Source organism: Anoplolepis gracilipes, chromosome 13 (genome assembly GCF_047496725.1).
Source record: "Anoplolepis gracilipes chromosome 13, ASM4749672v1, whole genome shotgun sequence".
NCBI lineage: Eukaryota > Metazoa > Arthropoda > Insecta > Hymenoptera > Formicidae > Anoplolepis > Anoplolepis gracilipes.
In genome coordinates this window covers 1,122,956-1,144,583 of record NC_132982.1, presented here as the reverse complement: position 1 = coordinate 1,144,583, position 21,628 = coordinate 1,122,956, and the positions used below count along the sequence as shown (strand labels likewise).

The window sequence follows — 21,628 nt, the reverse complement described above, 5'->3', positions numbered from 1 at the left end:
ATGTTTTCGACGTCGAAATTACATCTAGTCGATCGTCATTTAGACGGAGTTTCGACATTATTTTGACCGTACTTTCGTATGTTAATAAAGTATTTATAGATAGTATATATAAAACTGGTGAGAGGGATGTCTAAATCGATTCGAGTCATTTACCGGAATTTTGACATTATTTTGTCTGTACTTTTATATGCCATTGATACAATCGCTATTTTAATCTTTTCAAAATCTGTTTTGATTTTGGAAAAATGTTAAAATAATGTCAAAACTCCGTTAAAATTACTCGAATCGATTTAGACAATCCTCTCACCAGTTATATATACTATTTAAATATCTTACAAACAATAATTTTGTTAATAACGACATTTACTGAAAATTTTGTGCCGTAATATATATAAATAAAAGTTGTTTGTAATATACAAAGAACTATATGTATGGTTTGTAATATACATATAATTATAATATACTATATAATTTTCGTTTCTTGTATATTATAAATCTTAATTCTGCGTAGCTTACAAAAGTTGTTCGTATTATGAACAATTTTGTACTTAATGTCGGCACAAAGTAATTGTCTGCAAGGACGCCATTACAAATAATTGTTTGTAAGGGCATAATAAGAGTATACAAATGATCATTTTTGCAGTGAAGTACGTGTCAGTAATATATTTCACAAATAAATAAACAAATCGTAACAAATCGTTGTCGCGTCATATACTTCCTCATCTACGTTAAAGGTTAGGTGATAAAGGCAATACATCTTTCTCATGTATTAGTACTTACTGGACGTTCCGTAGATATATTATTACCAATTATGATAAACTCTCCTATTTTTGTCATAAAAGCTGCACCGGCCGGCAAGTAACGAGCACAATAACATATAGTTCTGATATTCACTGTTCAGTTCTTCAAGCAACGTATGTGCGTATCGCGTAATAATGGTACGCGTGCGCGTACATCCCAGATAGCACACAATATTCCATGAATATTCTTATAAAGTACGAATGTTCTTAATTTTAGAATATTCGAATTGAATATTATATGAATATCGTAGAATGTTAAAATCGTAAATAATATATTTCTAATAGAGAAGAATATTCTTAGAATATTGGTTGAATTTATTTATTGCACATTTTATTGCGCATGTGCAGTATAGAAGAAATTCGAATTAAATTAAGTGTAAAAGAACCCTTAAGACCATACGCACTACGAACAAGCCTTTAAGCGGCTATATTCGTGAGCGGTTTCGTCTTTTGTCGTCATGTGTCGTTAAGTGTTTGGCCATGTTTGCCATGTGCTTTACATGAAATGATAGCGTTTTAATTAGAGGTAATTATCTTTTTTCTTTTATTAATTTTATTTTATCAAATATTAAATAAAACTTAAGAATATTTTTCTATATATTTTTAGTAATATTTTTTACATTCTTTTAACAGTTCAGGATAAATGTATTTCAGTATATTTAAGGTTATGCTTGAAGAAAAATCACACAAAATGCATACTCAGCAAACATCGAATAACAATTATATAACTATTACTTGATGTTTGCTGGGTATATTGTATCTATTTATTTTCTTACTCTTCATGTAAAATTCTCTTTATTACAGTGTTCAAGCATCCATAATAATATTACGTTGCGTTTTTGAATGATTACACACTAGGTCATTAGAACACACGAAGCATAAAAGTAAATACAAATAAAAAACTATTTACTTTATTAGTTTATTTCTTCTTTTTTTCACTTGTCATTGGCTGCGTTCAGTAGAGAAAGTTGTTTTGCAATTGTTGTAATTCGTGAATTACTTGGTGTATGCTCTTAATTTTGACTGAATCTAAAAGCATGCACCAATCAGATTCACGAATTTTACAACAGTTGTAAAGCAGCTTTTCCTACTGAACGCAGCCATTGCCAGAAAAAATTCTATAATTATTCTTATATACATTTAAAAGAAAATTTGTTTTACTTTAAATTTAAATTGCTTGAATTTTATTTCAATTTCAGATTTTGGTACTAGCCTTATATTATATTATAATAGTATTATTTTTAAAATTTAATAATGCCTAAATGCAAAAAAAGTCGTACTTTTTTTAGAAAAGTTAAGAAAAATACAAACACGTGTTATGAACTTATAAATGATAATTTTAATACACGTACTGATACTATTGTTACTTCTACAGAAATTTACAGAATCAATTGTAGTAATAAACGTAACAGCTTTGACGAGATAAATGATAATGAAAGCTATATTTCTAATGAAACTTTTTTTAATATTCTTTAACATTCTTATAGAAAATAACAACAATAGTTTAAACAATTTAGATAACCAATCTTCGATTATTAACTTTGATGTTAATTTACGAAACAAGAGTGCAGAAAATAATTTTTTTTATGGTTTACGTGAATGGACAATTACATATAATGTCTCACGAATCATTAAGAAAATTATTAAGTTTATTGAAAACAATACCTATTCATTCTACCAAATGACCCTAGAACTTTACTGACAACACTTCGGAAAACATTTTCAAAAAATATAGAACCAGGAATTTATGCACATTTTGGCTTAAAGTTTGCAATAGATAAATTAATTTCTAAGGTGGATGTTTCCACATTACTATCGATTGATTTATTAGTTAATATAGATGGATTACCTCTTAGTAAAAGTTCTACTACTAGTCAGATTTATCCAATTTTATGTTCTTTATTTAAATATCCTTATAATATATCCGTAATTGGTATTTACGAAAAATCAACTAATGCTAATGAATATCTCTCAGATTTTGTAAAAGAAGCTATAGAACTAGTAAATGATGGTTTTGTATTTCAAAAACGAGTTTTACCATTTACAATTATTTGTGATGCTTCTGCAAAATCTTTCATAACTTACTGTAAGGGTCATTACATAAAGGTAAATATAAAAGGTAGAGTCTCTTTTATTAAAAATAATGCAACAAAAAGAACAAATGATAGTGTTACGTCCAGACTCGAAAACCAAGAATGAGATAATGAAAGGACAGAACTTACCCTTGTCGAAACGCGTAAAACCTTAACGCTTTCGACTCGAACGAACTGTGCAAGGCCGGACCTGGTCAAAGACCTGGAGGGTCTCTTTTACTAGATCAGTAGGGCCGTTCGTTCGGTGGTCCCTTTTCGGTAAAGGAAGTTAATCCTTGTTACGCGGGACGGGACCTTGTGCGATCTGGGAGTCAGGGAATGTTTTTGAAAGGTTTAATAAATTTGATTAAAGTTTAAAATTTTTAATTTTTATTCATTTATTAAATGAAAATGAAAATGTATATAAGTATATAGGTAAACAAATATTACCATTTTAATTAGTCTAATCAATCTTATTAATAGATTGAGTGTGTGTGTGTGTGTGTGTGTGTGTTTGTGTGTGTGTGCGTGTGTGTGTGTGTATTCGCGGGTGTTACATCAGTTCGGAGGGACGTCAGTCAGGTAAATTGGAAGTGGAAAAATAAAAAAAAAAGGATTTATTACCTGACTGGTATTTATACAATAATATTTAAAATTCTAAGGGAAGGGGCCAGGAAAATAATTATGCTTCTTCGAAGGTAATCGTAGAGGGGGGGAATTTCTTCCAGAGAGCCTCTATCGGAACGGCGAGGGGATATCTAAGACCGGGGAGGAACCATGGGATAACGGATTTTGCAGGGTTGTTCGCAAGGACGAAGTGTAATGTTTTCAAATCTACAGGCCCGGGCCCGATTGTATACGAGCCTTTTGGGAGGGGATGTCGGATCCTTGGGAGATTATTTATTAAATATTGGATAGGATCTTGAGGCGGGGAACGAGGAGGTTCTTGGTGTTTAAAAGTTCCGACGTTTGCGTTTTCTTTTTCGAGATCGACGACGACCTCGGCAATATCGCGAAGGGCCTCTCAAATTTCATCCGATTCTTCTTGGGAATCAGGTGAATTGTGGGAGGAAGATGGAGGTGAATCACCAAGAACGATGGTAGAAGCTGCTAAGGGTGGATGGGGAGAGGGTTTAGAGGTAGAGGGAGGTTCGTTGGAAGGGCCCGGTAGACCGAGCGGAGCTGGGGAGGGTTGTTCGTGAAAGGACGATGATATGGGGTGTGAAGGGGGAAGGGAATCGATAGTGACACGAGGAGATGGGTCAGGTGAGGGGGATGGTTCCGGCTCTCTCGAAGGAGGAAGAGGAAGAGGAATATTTGTTGAAATAGGAAGGGAGATGTCAGTTTTTGTTTGCGGGTTTGTTTGTTTAGCTATCAGTAAATTAAATAATTCTACATTAATGTTCGAGAAGTCTACAATAAAGTTTTTATCAGCTAAGGCCCTAGCCACGACTCTGACCGTGCGATGGTTACGGCGCCGTTTGTTCACTCTTGCGCCCGACTTAATTTTCCGGAGGGCAGGATCCACTGAACCCCCGCGAGGAAATGTTAATGTTTTTTTTTCTTTTGAGAAACAGTTCTTGGTCGAATTATTTGTTAATTTAAAAAACTAATGAGAATAATGAGACAAACCGAGAACAAAAGGTAATATAAAAAAATTTGACAATAATATTAAAATATTAGGCTTTAAATTAGTTGTAGTAACGGTACGACTATGCAAATTGACAAAGTTTTTATTATCAGTATTAGGGTGAACGAGGAAGGGATATTAGTTCCCTTAACTATATTCAGTAACCTGAGTGGAAATCCCAGTATACACGAATACTGGTAGGAAGGGAAAAATAAAAAGGTTACCTTTAACTGTATTGCGTAACTTGACGTGTGAATGTCGGTGTACATAAATACAAGGGTAAAAGAGAAATAAAAAAAAGATTACTTATAACCGTATTTAGTAACCTGACGTGTGAATGTCGGTGTACATAAATACAAAGGTAAAAGAGAAATAAAAAAAGATTACTTTTAACTGTATTTAGTAACCTGACGTGTGAATGTCAATGTACATAAATACAAAAGTAAAAGAGAAATAAAAAGATTACCTTTAACTGTATTTAGTAACCTGACGTGTGAATGTCGGTGTACATAAATACAAAGGTAAAAGAGAAATAAAAAAGATTACTTTTAACTGTATTTAGTAACCTGACGTGTGAATGTCGGTACATAATACAAAAATACAAAATTCCAAATTATTAAATTCCAATCGCTAGTACTCAATTAATAGCAAGTAATGTAAGTAGAACGACCAAACTAGCCAATAATATCTTTATTTAATATTAAAACGACATTTCGACCATTTGGTTGTGGTCCTTTTCAAGTTTAACTACAATGAATAACAAATAAATTATAAATTGAACCAAGACGGTAAACGCAGTAAATCAATCAAAAAAAAAAAAAAAAAAAAACCAAATAAATTTAGTACATACATTCGAGTGAACAAAGACGTATATCAATGTGTTGTACAGGTAGCAGTTAGTTAAACATATTGATTTGACGAACCAACAAGTGACGGAACACGTCTTGTCAAAACTAATGTCGAAACTAAACTGTCGATTTTTAAAAAACAGACGTGGCAAAGATATGTTAAATATTGATAATAGAACTAATGTCATATATAAAATTCGTTGTAGGGATTGTGATGCGTTTTACATAGGCCAAACAAAAAGACATTTGCGCACAAGGCTTAACGAACATTGTAAAAATATCAAATTGCATCCTTCGTGTCAATCCGTAATTAGTAAGCATAGATCGGAACTCGGACATGACTTTGAGTGGTATAGCCCAGAGATTTCACATAACGAGAAATTTATAAAAAAGAGAGAAATAGCAGAAATGTTTTTCATCAAGAAATATAACAACAACACAATAAACTTACAAAAAGACACAGAAAATCTACATAATATTTATGACAAGATTATAAAGGTCGTCTAAAATGTTTTTTAAAAATCGACAGTTTAGTTTCGACATTAGTTTTGACAAGACGTGTTCCGTCACTTGTTGGTTCGTCAAATCAATATGTTTAACTAACTGCTACCTGTACAACACATTGATATACATCTTTGTTCACTCGAATGTATGTACTAAATTTATTTGGTTTTTTTTTTTTTTTTTGATTGATTTACTGCGTTTACCGTCTTGGTTCAATTTATAATTTATTTGTTATTCATTGTAGTTAAACTTGAAAAGGAGCACAACCAAATGGTCGAAACGTCGTTTTAATATTAAATAAAGATATTATTGGCTAGTTTGGTCATTCTACTTACATTACTTGCTATAAATACAAAAGTAAAAGAGAAATAAAAAAAAGATTACTTTTAACTATATTTAGTAACCTGACGTGTGAATGTCGGTGTACATAAATACAAAGGTAAAAGAGAAATAAAAAAGATTACCTTTAACTGTATTTAGTAACCTGACGTGTGAATGTCGGTGTACATAAATACAAAGGTAAAAGAGAAATAATAAAGATTACCTTTAGCTGTATTTAGTAACCTGACGTGTGAATGTCGGTGTACATAAATACAAAGGTAAAGAGAAAATTAAAAAAGATTACCTTTAACTGTATTTAGTAACCTGACGTGTGAATGTCAGTATACATAAATACAAAGGTAAAGAGAAAATTAAAAATGGGAGTAAAGCAGAGGGGAGGAAAAGGGGACAGGCAAACTAAAATTGAAATATTAATACTTAAATTATTTACTGATAGACCAAGAGCTGTTTCAATGACTTTAAGTTTGAGGGGGGTAGAAATCGTATAAAATTATTTATTAGAGATTCACTACTTTTTGAGTGCGTTGGTCGGTTTTAAAAGCTGTAGAAGATCTCGGCAGTGGATTCAGCGGTGTCGGTCTGAATTTGGTAGCAACTCTGGTTGGCGGTTCAGTCCTTCTTATTGGATGGCACAATCACTTACAGTGTTCAACACTCTTTATTGTTTTAAACTTTTAATTCGCTTACAATGTTTGACGCTTTTTATTGTTTAAAATTTTAAATCCGTACTCAACCACTACACAGAGTCTGTGTTAAATATTAGGCGTACCACACGTTGCGGAATCGAAAGTATTAATGTTCGAAAGTGTTAACAGCCGAAGGGTTAAATGTCGAGATGGAGGGTCAATTCCGCGTCTCGAAGCCGAGGTAGAAGAAAATAGTTCGTACCGTACGAGTAATAGTGATGGAGATGATGATGAATATACTGATACTGATTCTGATACCGAAAAAACTGATGTCGTGGCGCATTGCTTCCGCATTATATACTAGGATTCCTCTATACTAGTACCTCCTCTCCATTAGACAATTGGACGAGTTAGAATTTTAATTAACGCCCCCTTATGCTTAGGGGGTGTTTCCTTCGACTTCGAGTCTCAAAAATTTCTTCTCTATTGGTTCAAGAGATTTTTCCATTTGGCCAATGAGGAGTTTGGTACCGTCAGAGTCACTTATCGATATTTAGAAATTTATTATAAACAGCTGTTACTCTAGGTGGTCCGTCAGGCGAGCTCTCTTATCTAATGCTTCTTAAGTTTTCGTCGCCGTTTCAAATTTATGATTGCAGTTCTAAACAACTGCCTCGAGTTACGGCGACTCTGTTTTATTTAAAATTCTTTTGGAGTTTAGAGAGCCGTTCAAGTGTTTATTCTTTATTAGATTTCTAAGACTTCTTTGGTTGTCTTATTTAGAGTTCGTCTCGCCTTACGGAGATTTGTTAAAAAAAATTTTATTATCCACGTAACGTAATATTCGTGGGGTGCGACTAAAGTGATAGCTCTCACGGTTTGATATTTCTCGTAGAGAGTTCTTAGAATCATTATCTTTAATTGTTTATACATTCCTCTCGAAAAGAAAGAATCGTGAAGTCTACAGGACGTAACAATAGTTTTCGCCATAAGTTGCATCCAGAATATTATAATGGAGTATCTATATTAGAAGATATATCTAATCTTGATATGATAACTAATTTTCCTTTGGAATATATGCATCTCATTTGTTTAGGCGTTGTAAAAAAACTTCTTTTAAATATATGGTTAAATGGAAAACCTTCACATAAATTATCAAAGGAATGTATAAAAAAAATATCTGATTTACTTTTATCGATAAGAAGTTACGTTCCAATTGAATTTGTTAGAAAAACGCGTTCATTGGATGAAGTAAAGCGTTGGAAAGCAACAGAATTTAGTTTTTTTTATTATATAGTGGACCACTAGTTTTACAGAATGTAATATCACACAATAAATATTTACATTTTCTCACTTTACATATTGCAATTAGAATTTTGATATCTAAAGATTTATACAAAACATATAATGATTTTGCAAATAGCTTATTGCTGTACTTTATTGATCAAGTAAAAATTATTTATGGTTATGAATATATTTCTCATAATGTGCATGGATTAGCACATATAGTAGAAGACATTAAGATTTATGGAACATTGGATTTATTTAGTGCGTTTCCATTTGAAAATTGTTTACAAATTTTGAAGAAATTGGTAAGAAAGCCAAATCAACCATTAGCTCAAATTGTACGTCGTTTGCATGAAAAAAATTATACAGTATCAATATGTGATATAATGGAAAACGAAATATTGTTCAGCACAGAGCATAATGAAGGACCTTTACCGTCAAGTGATTTTGAAAAAGAATATAAGAATTGTACATTCAAACACTTTAAATTGAATATAAAAATTGGAAACAATTGTTGTTTACTTAAAAATAAGTTTGTAGTATTTATTGATAATTTCGCTATATGCAATAATAATTATTATATTATCGGTAGAAAGTTTGAAAATGTTTGTAATTTTTTTAATAAGCCATGCCAGTCTTCGCGATTAAATATTTACTCAGTAAATACTCTTGGTTCTATTTCATTTTGGTTAGTAAATGATATTATTAATAAACTTGTTATTTTCCCAAATAATAATGATTTTATCGTTTTTCCTCTTCTTCATGTTTAAAAATATTACTCACACATAAAATTGATTCTGCAAATTTTTAATTTAACAATGGTTTCCGTGAATTTATGAAACAAATAAATATATAATTTTTTAAATTAAATATGTTTTTATTTAAATAAATGAAAATATAATTTGTTTAGCAAGACAATAATAAAATTGCATCATAAGATTCGATCTTAATAAAACTGTAGAGATCATGGAATGGAAGATAATTCACTTCCTTCATGATAATGTTATTGAGGCTGTACCATCTGCTTGGGTGTTCGATTACATTTGTTATTGGCCACCTTACAAAGGATTAAAATTAACACGAGCCATATCATCGTGTATATCGCCAATATTTGGTGAATGGAATATATGTAAGATACGACAATTAGCAAATGGACAAACATATGGTAATTGTATAGAATGTTGAATTTGGAATAATTTTTTTATTACTTTTATTACCTTTATATCGAATATTTTATTTCAGTTTATTAACTTATTAAATTATTAATTTGATATATTTATTTAAGATAATTTGCTGAAAGCTAAAGCAAAGTGCGCAAAAGCAGAACATTCGTCCGATCTCAATTCAGATTTAGAATCTAAACGACAGATTAAAGGGAAACGATTTTTTGATGAAAAAAGTTCTGGAGACGATGTTGCTCAATTTGATAATGATTCTACCCTTCGACATAACATTTCGTTACGTACTTCACAAAAAGGCAAGACTACTCATTTTTTACTTATAAAATATTTTAATTTGACAATATATAGAATGTTTCGTCTAATTATAGAGCACAAATTGAACAACATTTCTGAAAGTTCAAGCTCAGATTATTCTGAACACGATATGCTATCGAATACAGCAATACCTTCTTCACCATCTAAATGTATGTTTTAGCATATATATTAATTGTGTTTCGTGAGCTTTGTTCTATAGTTTTAAACTTTAATATAAAAAATATAATTTTAACTTTTACAGTTGGTGTGCAATCATTACAACCTACAGTCACAAATAAATCTGTGATTGAATCATTTACAGTAAGAAAACATCATGAAGAAGAAAACGCTCTACATCGTGAGTTACCTTCTATATCTGCTTATAATAAACCTTCATTTGAATCTATAAAACCATCTGATAATCTATATGATAATATTATATATTACATTCTATTTTGATTTTTACTAAAAAATATTTGCTAGATGGTATGTATTTTTTCTTCAATGTACATTATAATGATAGTTTACACTAATGTTTGTTATATCTGAAAATGGACATTCCTAATTGTAAAAAATGTATGTTTATAGAAATACTTTGTTTCAAATAATAATTTCAAAAGACAAGTATTACGACAATTGCAAATAATAAATTTAAGACAACAACAAATTTCAGAGGATTTGAGCGTTTTATTGATGAAAGCAAATTCTGAAAAAGGTGGACCAATTATATCAAATGAAGAATCTATATTTAAAAATTATAATTTTCCTTTAAAAAAAATAGAAGAATTAGAAGCTATAGAAGAATTTCTAATCGAAGACAATAATTTCAAAAAGTTTGTAAGTAAATTTATTTACTGATGCACTTTTATTGTACTTATAATTTATATAAATTTAGAAATTTGTAAATTTGTATTTTAGGTAACGGAAATTTTTAAAATTGAAGAAACGTCCTACAAACAGATGGTGAAACGCGTTTTAACAAGAATAATATCTAATGATTTGTCTAAGACTTATAGTTGGATAGGTTTTAAAGGAAAACGTAACTTTTCTAATTTTCGAATTTGCTCAGCAATATTATCTGCTGTACAAAAAACGCATGGCTGCTCCGAAGCGATGATAGAGGCTGTAATAAAATATTGGCTTGTAAAATCTATCGAACGACAGAAACAGATAACAAAAGAAAAAAATTCGTAAGATTTACAAGTACAAAAAATTTTATTTTGAATGCATATTTCCAAGTAAAGATAATTTTATTTTAAGTGCAACTTAAGTGCAATTTTATTTTGAAGTTTTATTTGGAATGTATGTTCACAAGGAAAAGGTAATTTTATTTTAAGTGCAATTTAAATGCAATGTTAAGTACCAAAGATAAAAGAATGACATATTTGACATTTTTTAAAATAATTATTGTTTATTTCTAAAACTTCAAGTTTTTAGAAATAAACAATAATAATTTTTTTCTAGTTTTATCTTTTGTTGGAATGTATAATTATTTTTATAAATTGTTTTTTTTTTTTTTAAGTCAAGTTTAAGATTCATATGTATACTTAAATATTAGACACTTAGACATAATCTTCGGTAATTCTGTTTTGTTAAAAAATTTTGATTTTATCTATTCTAGTATTAAATTCAAAAGTATTATTTCCATTATAAATATACTATATTTTATATTTATATGATATTTATATAAATATTATAAAATATTAATAAATATGTGTATATGTATTTTTATAAAAATATGTGTAAAAACTTTTAAAAATTATTTTTTAAAATAAAAAAATAAACTTAAAATTACTTTATATATTTATTAATTACGTAATGTAAACTTCTATAACATATATAATTAAATAATCAGCTCTAAAAAAACATGAAATTATTTATTTTCAAAAGCAGTTAAATTCTTTTTTATAAGAATAAAAATTACTTAAAATAATAACCAAAAGAAATTGATAATGTGGAAGTATTAAAATTAAGAAACAGATAATATCAGTTAATAGAAAAAATTAATACTTTAACATTCTCAACTTATGTTATTTTCTACTTAATTTTTTGTTTTTTTTTTTGTAAAAAGGTGAAATTTAACTGTTTCTGAAAATAATAATTTATGTTTATGAAGAGACTATTTATTTTATTCTAATGTAAATACATAAATTCATAATTCTGAATCCTCTTTTATCAATAAAAGTGCTTCTAAAAGTGGCTTATAAGACTTTTCATTGACTATAAGCCACTTTTAGAAGCACTTTTATTAATAAAAGAGAACTCAGAATCTGGGCTATAGAATGAGTATAGAATATTCTGTATAATATATTACGTACATTTATAGAACATTCTATTAGGACATATATGGAATATTCTATAAATATACATAAAATGTTACATAGAATATTCGATAGATTATTCTAGTCACATTCAAAAAACGTTTAAAATAGTGCCATTCGAATATACTGTAAACATACTATAAATATATAAGTGTTACGTCCTGTCGGCTCCACGTTTTTCCTCCTACGAAAATGAAGCAATAATCGCCCGACTAATCATAAAAAGGATCGCGCGACGAAAAATATTTTAAAACATTGAAAACGATGTCAAAAGAAACGACCGGAAAGGATCGATAGTGAGATCCTCTAAATGAATAAATCGACAAACACAGCTGCATAATCTTAAAAAAGAAACAAATAACTCCGCTACGCACTGTCGGCTCCACGTCTTTACCTCCTATAAAGATAAAGCAATAATTGCCCGACCAGTCATAAGAGGGCCGCGGAACGAAAAAATGTTTTAAACATTGAAATCGATGTTCAAAGAAATGACCGAAAAGGATCGATAGCGAGATCCCCTAAATAAATAAATGGATAAAAACAACTGCATAATCCCAGGAGATAACCAAATGAAGAATCTCCAAATTTCCTAAGAGGCCGTACAGAGCCCACCAACAACAACAATCAAAAATAAGGAGGAGAAGGATCTCACCGAACGACAGCTTTTTACACTTTTTACACTTCAAAATCTCAAAAATATTACCGCCCAAATTGTTAACACGCCCTCAAGATTTAATATAAAAAGGGAAGACTCGCGTATTACGAACACCATAAAATTAAAATCAGTCGATAGTACAGCATCAGATTCATTCGGCACAGATTTTTCAGTCGTTCGCTGACTCAAGCAATTCGTTTTACACTGCGGGAGTTCCGATTACGTCTTAAAACTTATTAGAGTCAGTGCTCAACAAAGACCACCCGCCGAGTAAGACCACAACTGGAGCCACAACTACACCAGCAGTTAAAACGCAACCAATCTGCCTAAGTAGTAAGTTTAACTTCCTTCTCTTTTGTTTTTTTTCTCATCATCTCCTTTCCCCTTTATTCAACCTTGTTCCTTATTTAAAGTGTCTAAAATCGCGCCGACCCGCCGATTCTCGCGAGCAAATCGAGACAATAGATCGGACGACACGACCGTGAGCGAAACCAACAGTTTAGATTCCCCCTTTTCTTCACTCGCGCTGTTCCACCCCGTTAAAAATGCTTTTCCCATCTACCCATAGTTACCCTGAAATAGATTTTCCTTCCCCGTCGTATTCCCTCGTACTCCTTTCACCTTCGGTCATCGATATATCCGATGACTCACCGCCGTCGTCTCCTCCAACATTTTCCGATTCCTCGTCCGTAATCCTCTCGGATAATTCATCGAACCACACGATAGAATTACCCGACTCCTCTTTGGAATACTCCCCAGCAGACTCTGACACCTCTGCGCTTCCCTCCTTAGAATCAAAACTTGCATACATGTCCGATTCTGCTCTCCTCAGCATTATAGATAGCGTCTTCGAAGACATCGACATCGCGCCGTAACATACATAACACTGTTCGCAAATCTTTATTATTATTATTTTTTTTTCTCTTCATAAACTATTGTAACAAATACCAATCAGGTTAGAATCTTTAGAATCGCACTTCTTCCCCCTCTTTTCTAGTTGATGACCTCCGTACTTATGTAACACTCGCGATCCACACATACAAACACACACACACTCATACAAATAATTTTAAAGCCGATATTAATAAGATCATATGTAAAATGGTAAGAATTAATTGAATAAATGTTAATCTAAAAATTAAATGATCGATAAACTTATTTAACTCCCTCACTCCCTCCACGCGAAAGATCACACAAGGTCCCGTCCCGCGTAAAAGAGATTCGATTCTCTTACCAAAAAGGGACCACCGAGAGAGCGTTCGCATAACAGAGTACTTGTTTGCTAACCTGCAACTCGCTCGACCGAGTCACTCGTCGATAAGACTTTTGACATCGGAACAGTTCTTGTTACGCCCTTCCTCTGATCCCATCCTCTCTACGGGCCTGGACGTAACATAAGAATGTCTTATAGAATATTCGAAACATTCTTAAGGGATATTCATAGCACGTTCATAGAAATGTTTAGTGCTATCTGGGATTTTGCGTTCGGAAAACATATGGTTTGAGATGCTGTTTTTGTTCAACTTCCACTTAAATAATAAAGATAGAATAACACACTTTTAGCATGTAATTAAGACCATATCAAAATTTAGCTGTAAAATCCTTTTAAAGTAATATATCTAACTGTAAGTAAATTATATTTACGTAATAGATTTTTAAACAATATATAAACAAAAATATATATATGTATGGGTCATTCCATACGAAATCGACCACTTTTTTCCGCAAACATTTTTTATTTGCTTCATTTTTTTTTATGTTTGTGCGCTTATTGAAAGTAGTTTCCACGATTTTTTTTAGATTTTTATCTCCATCCATACTCGAGTTATAAATTAAGAAAAGAAATTAATAAAAAAAAATTCAAATAGTTATTACTTTAAGAAGAATAAAGATATTGGTATTTATCAGATGGTTATTTTTTTTGTTTTTGAATGTAGTTTTTGAAAAAAAATATTGAAAAAATTTTTAAAAATAATTTGACATCGTTTTAGTCAATTTTAATCGAAATTATTTTTTTTTTTCTTTAATGAGATCCCTTCGACTTTTTTCTAAAAAATTGATGACATTTTAGACTTAAATACAAAATTTTTTTGAGCCATGAGCGAAGAGGGGATACCGAAGCGTCGACCGAACTCATACGCAGTTTTGAGCGCTGCCTTGAAAGAACTAAAAAAGTATTACCCACGCAGTCGGCATGAGAGTAGCGAGACAGCAATAGGAGCAAGCGAAATAGCAATAGGAGCGAGCGAGACGCAATAGGAGCGAGGGAGACAGTAATAGGAGCGAGCGAGACAGTAATAGGAGCGAGCGAGACCGCAATAGGAGCGAGGGAGACAGTAATAGGAGCGAGCGAGAGAGGAATAGCAGTGTGCAAGGAAAGGCTCGAGCCTCGAATTTTCTCTGCCAGTTGCTATGCCCCTCTCGCTCGCTCCTATTACTGTCTCGCTCGCTCTTATTATTGTCTCGTTCGCTTCTATTATCGTTTTTTTCGTTCGCTCGCAAAGAGATATTTGTTGTGTGATAATAGTACACACTGATGCGTAATCTTTGTACATGTGTCGTTTCCAATTGTTATAAAGAAACGACTTTTTATCTCAACCAAAATTTCGTTGCAAGGCTGAACGTAATGTAGAGGACTAATAGGCATATACAAAATGTGTGTAAACAAATTAAATTTGAGAAATATGTGTATATAATGTAAACATCTAATGTCATACTTATTTTTATCTATATAATAAATACAAATAAATTGTTAAACTTTTTCTTTTATAGTATTATATATATATATTTGTAAAATAAATATTTTGTCATACTTGATATCTCTTAGCACTTTACACACGTCTACTTCATCTTGTACGTGGCTTCATTATATCATGGCTTTGCATATGCAAAATATGCAATAAGTAGGAACTAAATATGTACAATATTTTTTGAGAAATATGTATATATAACACATATCTAATGTCACACTTTTCTTATTTTTATCTGTATGTAATATAAATGAAAATAAATTGTCTATTAGAAATACAATTAGATATTGAATATAAAATTATACTTCTTCGTATTTTATACCATAATGAATGAAATTTTAAAACGTATTTTTATAATAGCATTCAATATACATTCAATATATTATACAAATAAATACATATATTTATTATTATTGTAAATACACGTATTCATAACTTTTTTCACACACATTATGGTATAAAATACAAAATAGAGATAATTATATACTCAATACCAAATATATATTATAAATAATAAACAATTTATTTGCACTTATTACATACAGATAAAAATAAGAAAAGTATATAATATTAGACATATATAGTGTTACACATATATATTTCTCAAATTAAACATTGTAGCATATTTAGTTCCTATTTATTGCATGTTTGGCATATGCAAAACCATGATATAATAAAGCTACGTACAAGATGAAGTAGACGTGTGCAAAGTGTCTAAGAGATATTAAATATGATAAAATATTTATTTCACAAATATATACCTATAATACTAAACATTTATAAAATTAAAGAAAAAGTTTAACAATTTATTTGTATTATTATATAGAGATAAAAATAAGTATATAACATTAGATGTACAATGTTATATACATATAATTCTTAAATAATTAAATATTTTGTTTATATTCATTGCACACATTTTGCATGACGATTCCTCCCGCACATGGCAATAATTTTGGTCGAACAAAGAAATGCAACAGAATATGAATATATCATTTGACATATGGAACGTCAATGTGTAATTAACAAAAAGAAACGTATAATGCCAGTACACGTTAGATCACCCTGGCTTTATATATAACATATATAATATAAAATATATTTATAGAATATTTTATATATAGAATAGGCGCCTTCCATCGCCCATTCTCGTAAGACGCAACCATAATGTATGTATTATTTTCGTCTCTCCGAGTACAAAGAAATCAATAATATTGAAGCGCCTTTTTCCAATGATTCATTGGATTCATTTTGAAAAAGGCGACAGTTCATTTTCTGCTATAATATTAAGAAAATGTTATATGTATTCCACACGATTGGAATATTTCTCGTTACAAGGATTCCCTTCTAATGCTACAGCTGTGGCAAAAGCTGCAGCCTAAATTCCACAACATGTGCCATCAGATTGTACTTGAACCTTTGCAAATATTATATCATTTGCACTTATTTGTGGATAACGACGATGAATGTAATTTTTTTCTTTAGACGCCAATTTATCGTATGTATGTACAACCGGGTAAACTGTCGTACACTCGAAGCTTGGTGCTGTCAAAAAATATACATCGCCAGTGATCACTACAATTTCCTCCAATAATTTGTAAGCTTTTGTCGCTATGATTTGCTTCAATTAAATGAGGATATTCTAAATATAGCACACTTTGTGTTTTAAAATGAGATTTATTTCTTACGACGCGTAAAAATCGGTCTAATAATTCGTCGTTTAGTTTGCAACGTACAGGTAATACATTGTCCCTTACTAAATTAATAGCCCAGAAAATGGAATTTTTTTGAAGAAATAATTGAACAAATGCTGCAATTTCGTGGAGAGGTGTGTTTTGAGGTGCTTTTTGACATATCAAAAGTCCTCATGCGTGGAAGCTACGGAAAACTCACAGTGATGACAAAAAGGTCCAAAAAACCGGTTTTTCGTAAATAATTCGGAAAGTATCAAGTTTACGAGGAAAAACATGAATATCAAAATTATAGCTAATAAAATTCCGTACAATTTGGTTTTTTATAGAACTCCATACGACCAATAGAAGCCGAGATAGAATTTTTTAAAGTATGGGTCATTTTGCGACGCGACGAAAACGCGCCCGCGCGTCGTGCATTTTTCGTTAATATTTCGAAAATGGCCATTTGGATCGCAAAATCGTTTAAATGAAAGTTGTAGAGCACTAAATTGCGAATAAATTGCGTTTTTTTTATTCCTGTGCGATCGATATTTGCGGAGATACGAATATTTAAAAATTTTTTGAGTGCGCTGTTAGTGACTAAAACTACAATTTTCGTGTGAAAAAGTCGATAATAACTCAAAAAGTACTGATGGTACGCATATAGCATGTATTATAAAAGTAATAGGGAATAAAATTTTGAAACTTTTCATGTATATTTAAATTCATTTTGGTAATGAGTGTATGAGATAAAGGCAAGAAAGTTGCAAAATTTGAATTTTGAAAGGTATTTTGTAAAATAGCTCACTTCCGGTTGGCTGTAGGCTATAATAACATACACATTAATTAAAGATAATTAAATTATCTTTAAAATGAGTCGTGGCAGACCCTTCTACGATAAATTGTTTATGAGTTATAGGTGTTTAAAAATAAAAGCCAATATACATTTTTATTAAAAATTATAGTTATAGTGCAAAAACGTATGGGTAACAATTTTTTAAAAATTAGTTTCAACCTATTTTTATTAGTTTATATACATATGAAAATGGTCCAGCTGCGTAAGTCCATCACAAGATGTATTTTACTAAAAAAACAGACATTGGAAAAATGCTGTATTTCGGATAAATTATGCCAAAATTGCATTTTCATTCCTTTTCTTATCTATATCTTCATTTCTGTCAACTTTACGAAGAAAATGCACAGGACCTAAATTGAAGGTAACAAAATTTTCTTCAATTTCGGTCCTGTGAATTTTCTTCGTAAAGTTGACAGAAATGAAGATATAGATAAGAAAGGAATGAAAATGCAATTTTGGCAATATGTTTTATTTAATTAATGTTATTTAATTAATCTTTTATTTGCAAAGCTTCTTTTTCGATAGGAATCGTCTAAGAAATTAATAAACATTATTTTTGAGAAAAACAGCAAAAAAATAGTTTTAAAAAATAATAAAATTTTTTTCTCTATTATTATTTTAGAATGAATATTTAATATGTCTGTAAACTCTTTTTCTTATCAGAGTAATGTAAAAAACTAAAAATTGTAATTTTCGAAAAAAAAAATTGCACAAAATGGTCTTAAAAAATCAAAGTTATTTGAATCCCCTCTTCGCTCATGGCTCAAAAATTTTGTATTTAAGTCTAAAATGTCATCAATTTTTTAGAAAAAAGTCGAAGGGATCTCATTAAGGAAAAAAAAAAATAATTTCTATTAAAATTGACTAAAACGATGTCAAATTATTTTTAAAAATTTTTTCAATATTTTTTTTCGAAAACTACATTCAAAAACAAAAAAAATAACCATCTGATAAATACCAATATCTTTATTCTTCTTAAAGTAATAACTATTTGAATTTTTTTTTATTAATTTCTTTTCTTAATTTATAACTCGAGTATGGATGGAGATAAAAATCTAAAAAAAATCGTGGAAACTACTTTCAATAAGTACAAAAACATAAAAATAAAATGAAGCAAATAAAAAATGTTCGCGGAAAAAAGTGATCGATTTTGTATGGAATGCCCCATATATATATATATGTAAACTATATATGTATATATGATAAATTAATGCGTAGAGAACAATATTTCTATTTAAAAACAAACAAATGCCTTTTTTGGACTCGTGATTTTTGATTCTTGTATAAAATTGAAATAAAGTCAAAATGTTGAAATTTTCAATATGCAAGAGTCACGAGTCCAAAAAAAAACATTTATTGCTTTTTAAAAAGAAATATTGTTCTCTACGCATTAATTTATCATTTCTATTATACATCGAAAAATTGACAATTTTGAATTCTGTTCGATATGAACACTCCGTTGACATGATATCGAGAACATTGACGTCGTTTCGACATTGAATTGACATCAGCCTTCTCGCTGGGGTAGGTGCATGCGTGGGTGGACAAAACCTAAAAAAAACCATATAGCAGCCTTTTCCGAAAAATTTCCGAAATTTTAATACTAATTTCTTGAAAATCGGTAGATAAATACTCGCGTGCGTGGACGGGTGCGTGGTGGATGCGTAGGTAAGATAAAACTTAAAAAAAATCACCTAGTAATCATCTCCTAAAAAATTGCGAAATTTTGATACCAATTTCATGAAAATCGGTCTATAAATGCGCATGCGCGTGGGTGGGCGAAACTTAAAAAAACCACATAGCAGCCTTTACCGAAAAATTTGTAACATTTTAGTACCTTTTTCACGAAAATTCCACAATTCCAAAAGTCCACAAATGTAGAAGCAGTTCGCGGTCATACATACATACATACATACATAATACACACATACACACATACACACATACACACATACACACACACACACACACACACACACACAGACGGACGCTACTTATATATATAGATATCTTACTAATGTTACGTTCGGTGAACTTTATGATTATTTTTTTTCATTAAACATTAATTATCAATTAATGTCTGACATTCAAGAAAAAACGAATAGTAAATATTCAAAAACTCGTTAGCAAACTTAAAAATTCTAAAAGATAGCATCTTCGTAAACAAGACTTTCTTTTAAGAACCAGAGTTTAAAGATAAACAAAAACTACAAAAATAACTAGCAATATAGACACATGCTCGCGAGCGCACCTGACAGACTACTCTTATACGGCATCCGCTCGCGATAAAATTACAGCATGTAATAACAATAACTTCCTCCGATTATATCGGACTCTCCGTTGGCTAAAAGCTAACTCTTAAAAACAATTGATCTTTATCAAAGTCTTCAAGAAATTTCGCATTCTTAAACACGCTTCTCGATTTCTATCAGAAATTCTGAAATCGTAATTTACTATCTAAGAAAAGATGAATGACTAATGACTTATGAAACAGCATCCCTCAGGAAGTCATAGTCGAATATTCATTATAATCATTATTATCATTATTGCACTTCTCTGAGCATTCCCTTTTCAATCTGATTTAAAATATATAACCTCGGCAATTTTTTATCGTATCATCCAATTGAATTGCTAATTAAAAATTTGTGTCTCAAGAGAAATGTTTTAAACTTAAGTTGTATACCGTGAGTGTGATTTATTCAAATTCTCTGATGTTCAGTAAATTCTTCATTTGAATAATTGGAAATCAGCATTTGCTTGACCCCAATCATTGCCCCTTTATCTGCGCTCGCATTTTGCCAGTAATTAATGATTTCAACTAAATAATTTTTTATTTTCTGTTATCGTCTCATTTCAATTTAACAAGATTTTCTTAAATTATCGCAGAATTTATTCTTTTCAAATCATTAAACTATTTATTTATTTCTGTAACTAATCATTACATTTCTTTATTTCTTCTCATTGTCAATCTCTTTTATTTTTTATCATTTATTTCTGTATATTTTTTTTTATTTCTCATTCTAATCACTATTCAGATTGTCTATATTAACAGTAATAAATTTATGGTTAGTCAATACATTAGTATATTATATTAATAATTTATTATTAACTAATAATTAATATTATGTTATTAATCAATCTTAAAAAAACAACGTTATTTCTGTGACATTAATATATGTTGTGAAAAATTTCACCTCTTTTTTACGACATATTATTTAGCTGTCTGATGTTATATGACGAGAAACGATTTTTAAATTATATCACTCTACTACTCTAGTGTATATTTCTTTCCTGACGTTCTGTTATCATTTCGTCGTACTTGCAAGATAATGATTATCAATGATAATTATTTCCTTAAATAAGCACATAGTGATGATGCCCAAAGTTGATTAGACAAAAACAATACAAATTCTCATAACCCGACCGATTACTTAAGAATAAAATATAAAAATGTAATATCTAATAATAAAGATTAGAAAAGGCAAAAAAATTAAATAAGTCACGAAGTTAAACATTAAATAGCACAAGGAAGAACAATAAAAAAATAAAAGTTAAGAAATGTTAATTAATAAAGAAAGATTATGATAAAGTATTGTAAAGTGAGATATGATAAATGAAGCAAGATGTGACTAAAGAAAACCAAGTCACGATTCGCAGAAGCTAAGTAAACAGCGAAAAAAAAGAATAGCGCGGAACACAGTACATGTTCCAGCAGGGTCACTATCATTCTTCCTCACACACACCTAATCGATATCCATATATAAAGCAATTGCAAGACGAGCCGAAGCT

At 30.3% G+C, this 21,628-nt stretch overlaps 1 protein-coding gene across 1 annotated transcript; it reads left to right on the top strand.

The window, feature by feature from the left end:
- The first annotated feature begins 2,054 nt into the window (after window positions 1-2,054).
- LOC140672250 (uncharacterized) lies at window positions 2,055-10,778 on the top strand. Its single transcript, XM_072904218.1, has 4 exons — window positions 2,055-2,079; window positions 9,889-10,014; window positions 10,189-10,421; window positions 10,503-10,778. The coding sequence occupies exons 1-4, from the start codon at window positions 2,055-2,057 to the stop codon at window positions 10,776-10,778; spliced, it is 660 nt and encodes a 219-aa protein (XP_072760319.1).
- Window positions 10,779-21,628: the final 10,850 nt, after the last annotated feature.

Excerpts from the sequence above, each read along its gene's own strand:
- LOC140672250 (XM_072904218.1), top strand. The coding sequence starts at position 2,055 with ATGCCTAAATGCAAAAAAAGTCGTA. Across the intron at positions 2,080-9,888 it reads TAAATGCAAAAAAAGTCGTA|TGATTGAATCATTTACAGTA; the intron begins CTTTTTTTAGAA and ends CAAATAAATCTG. Across the intron at positions 10,422-10,502 it reads ACAATAATTTCAAAAAGTTT|GTAACGGAAATTTTTAAAAT; the intron begins GTAAGTAAATTT and ends TTTGTATTTTAG.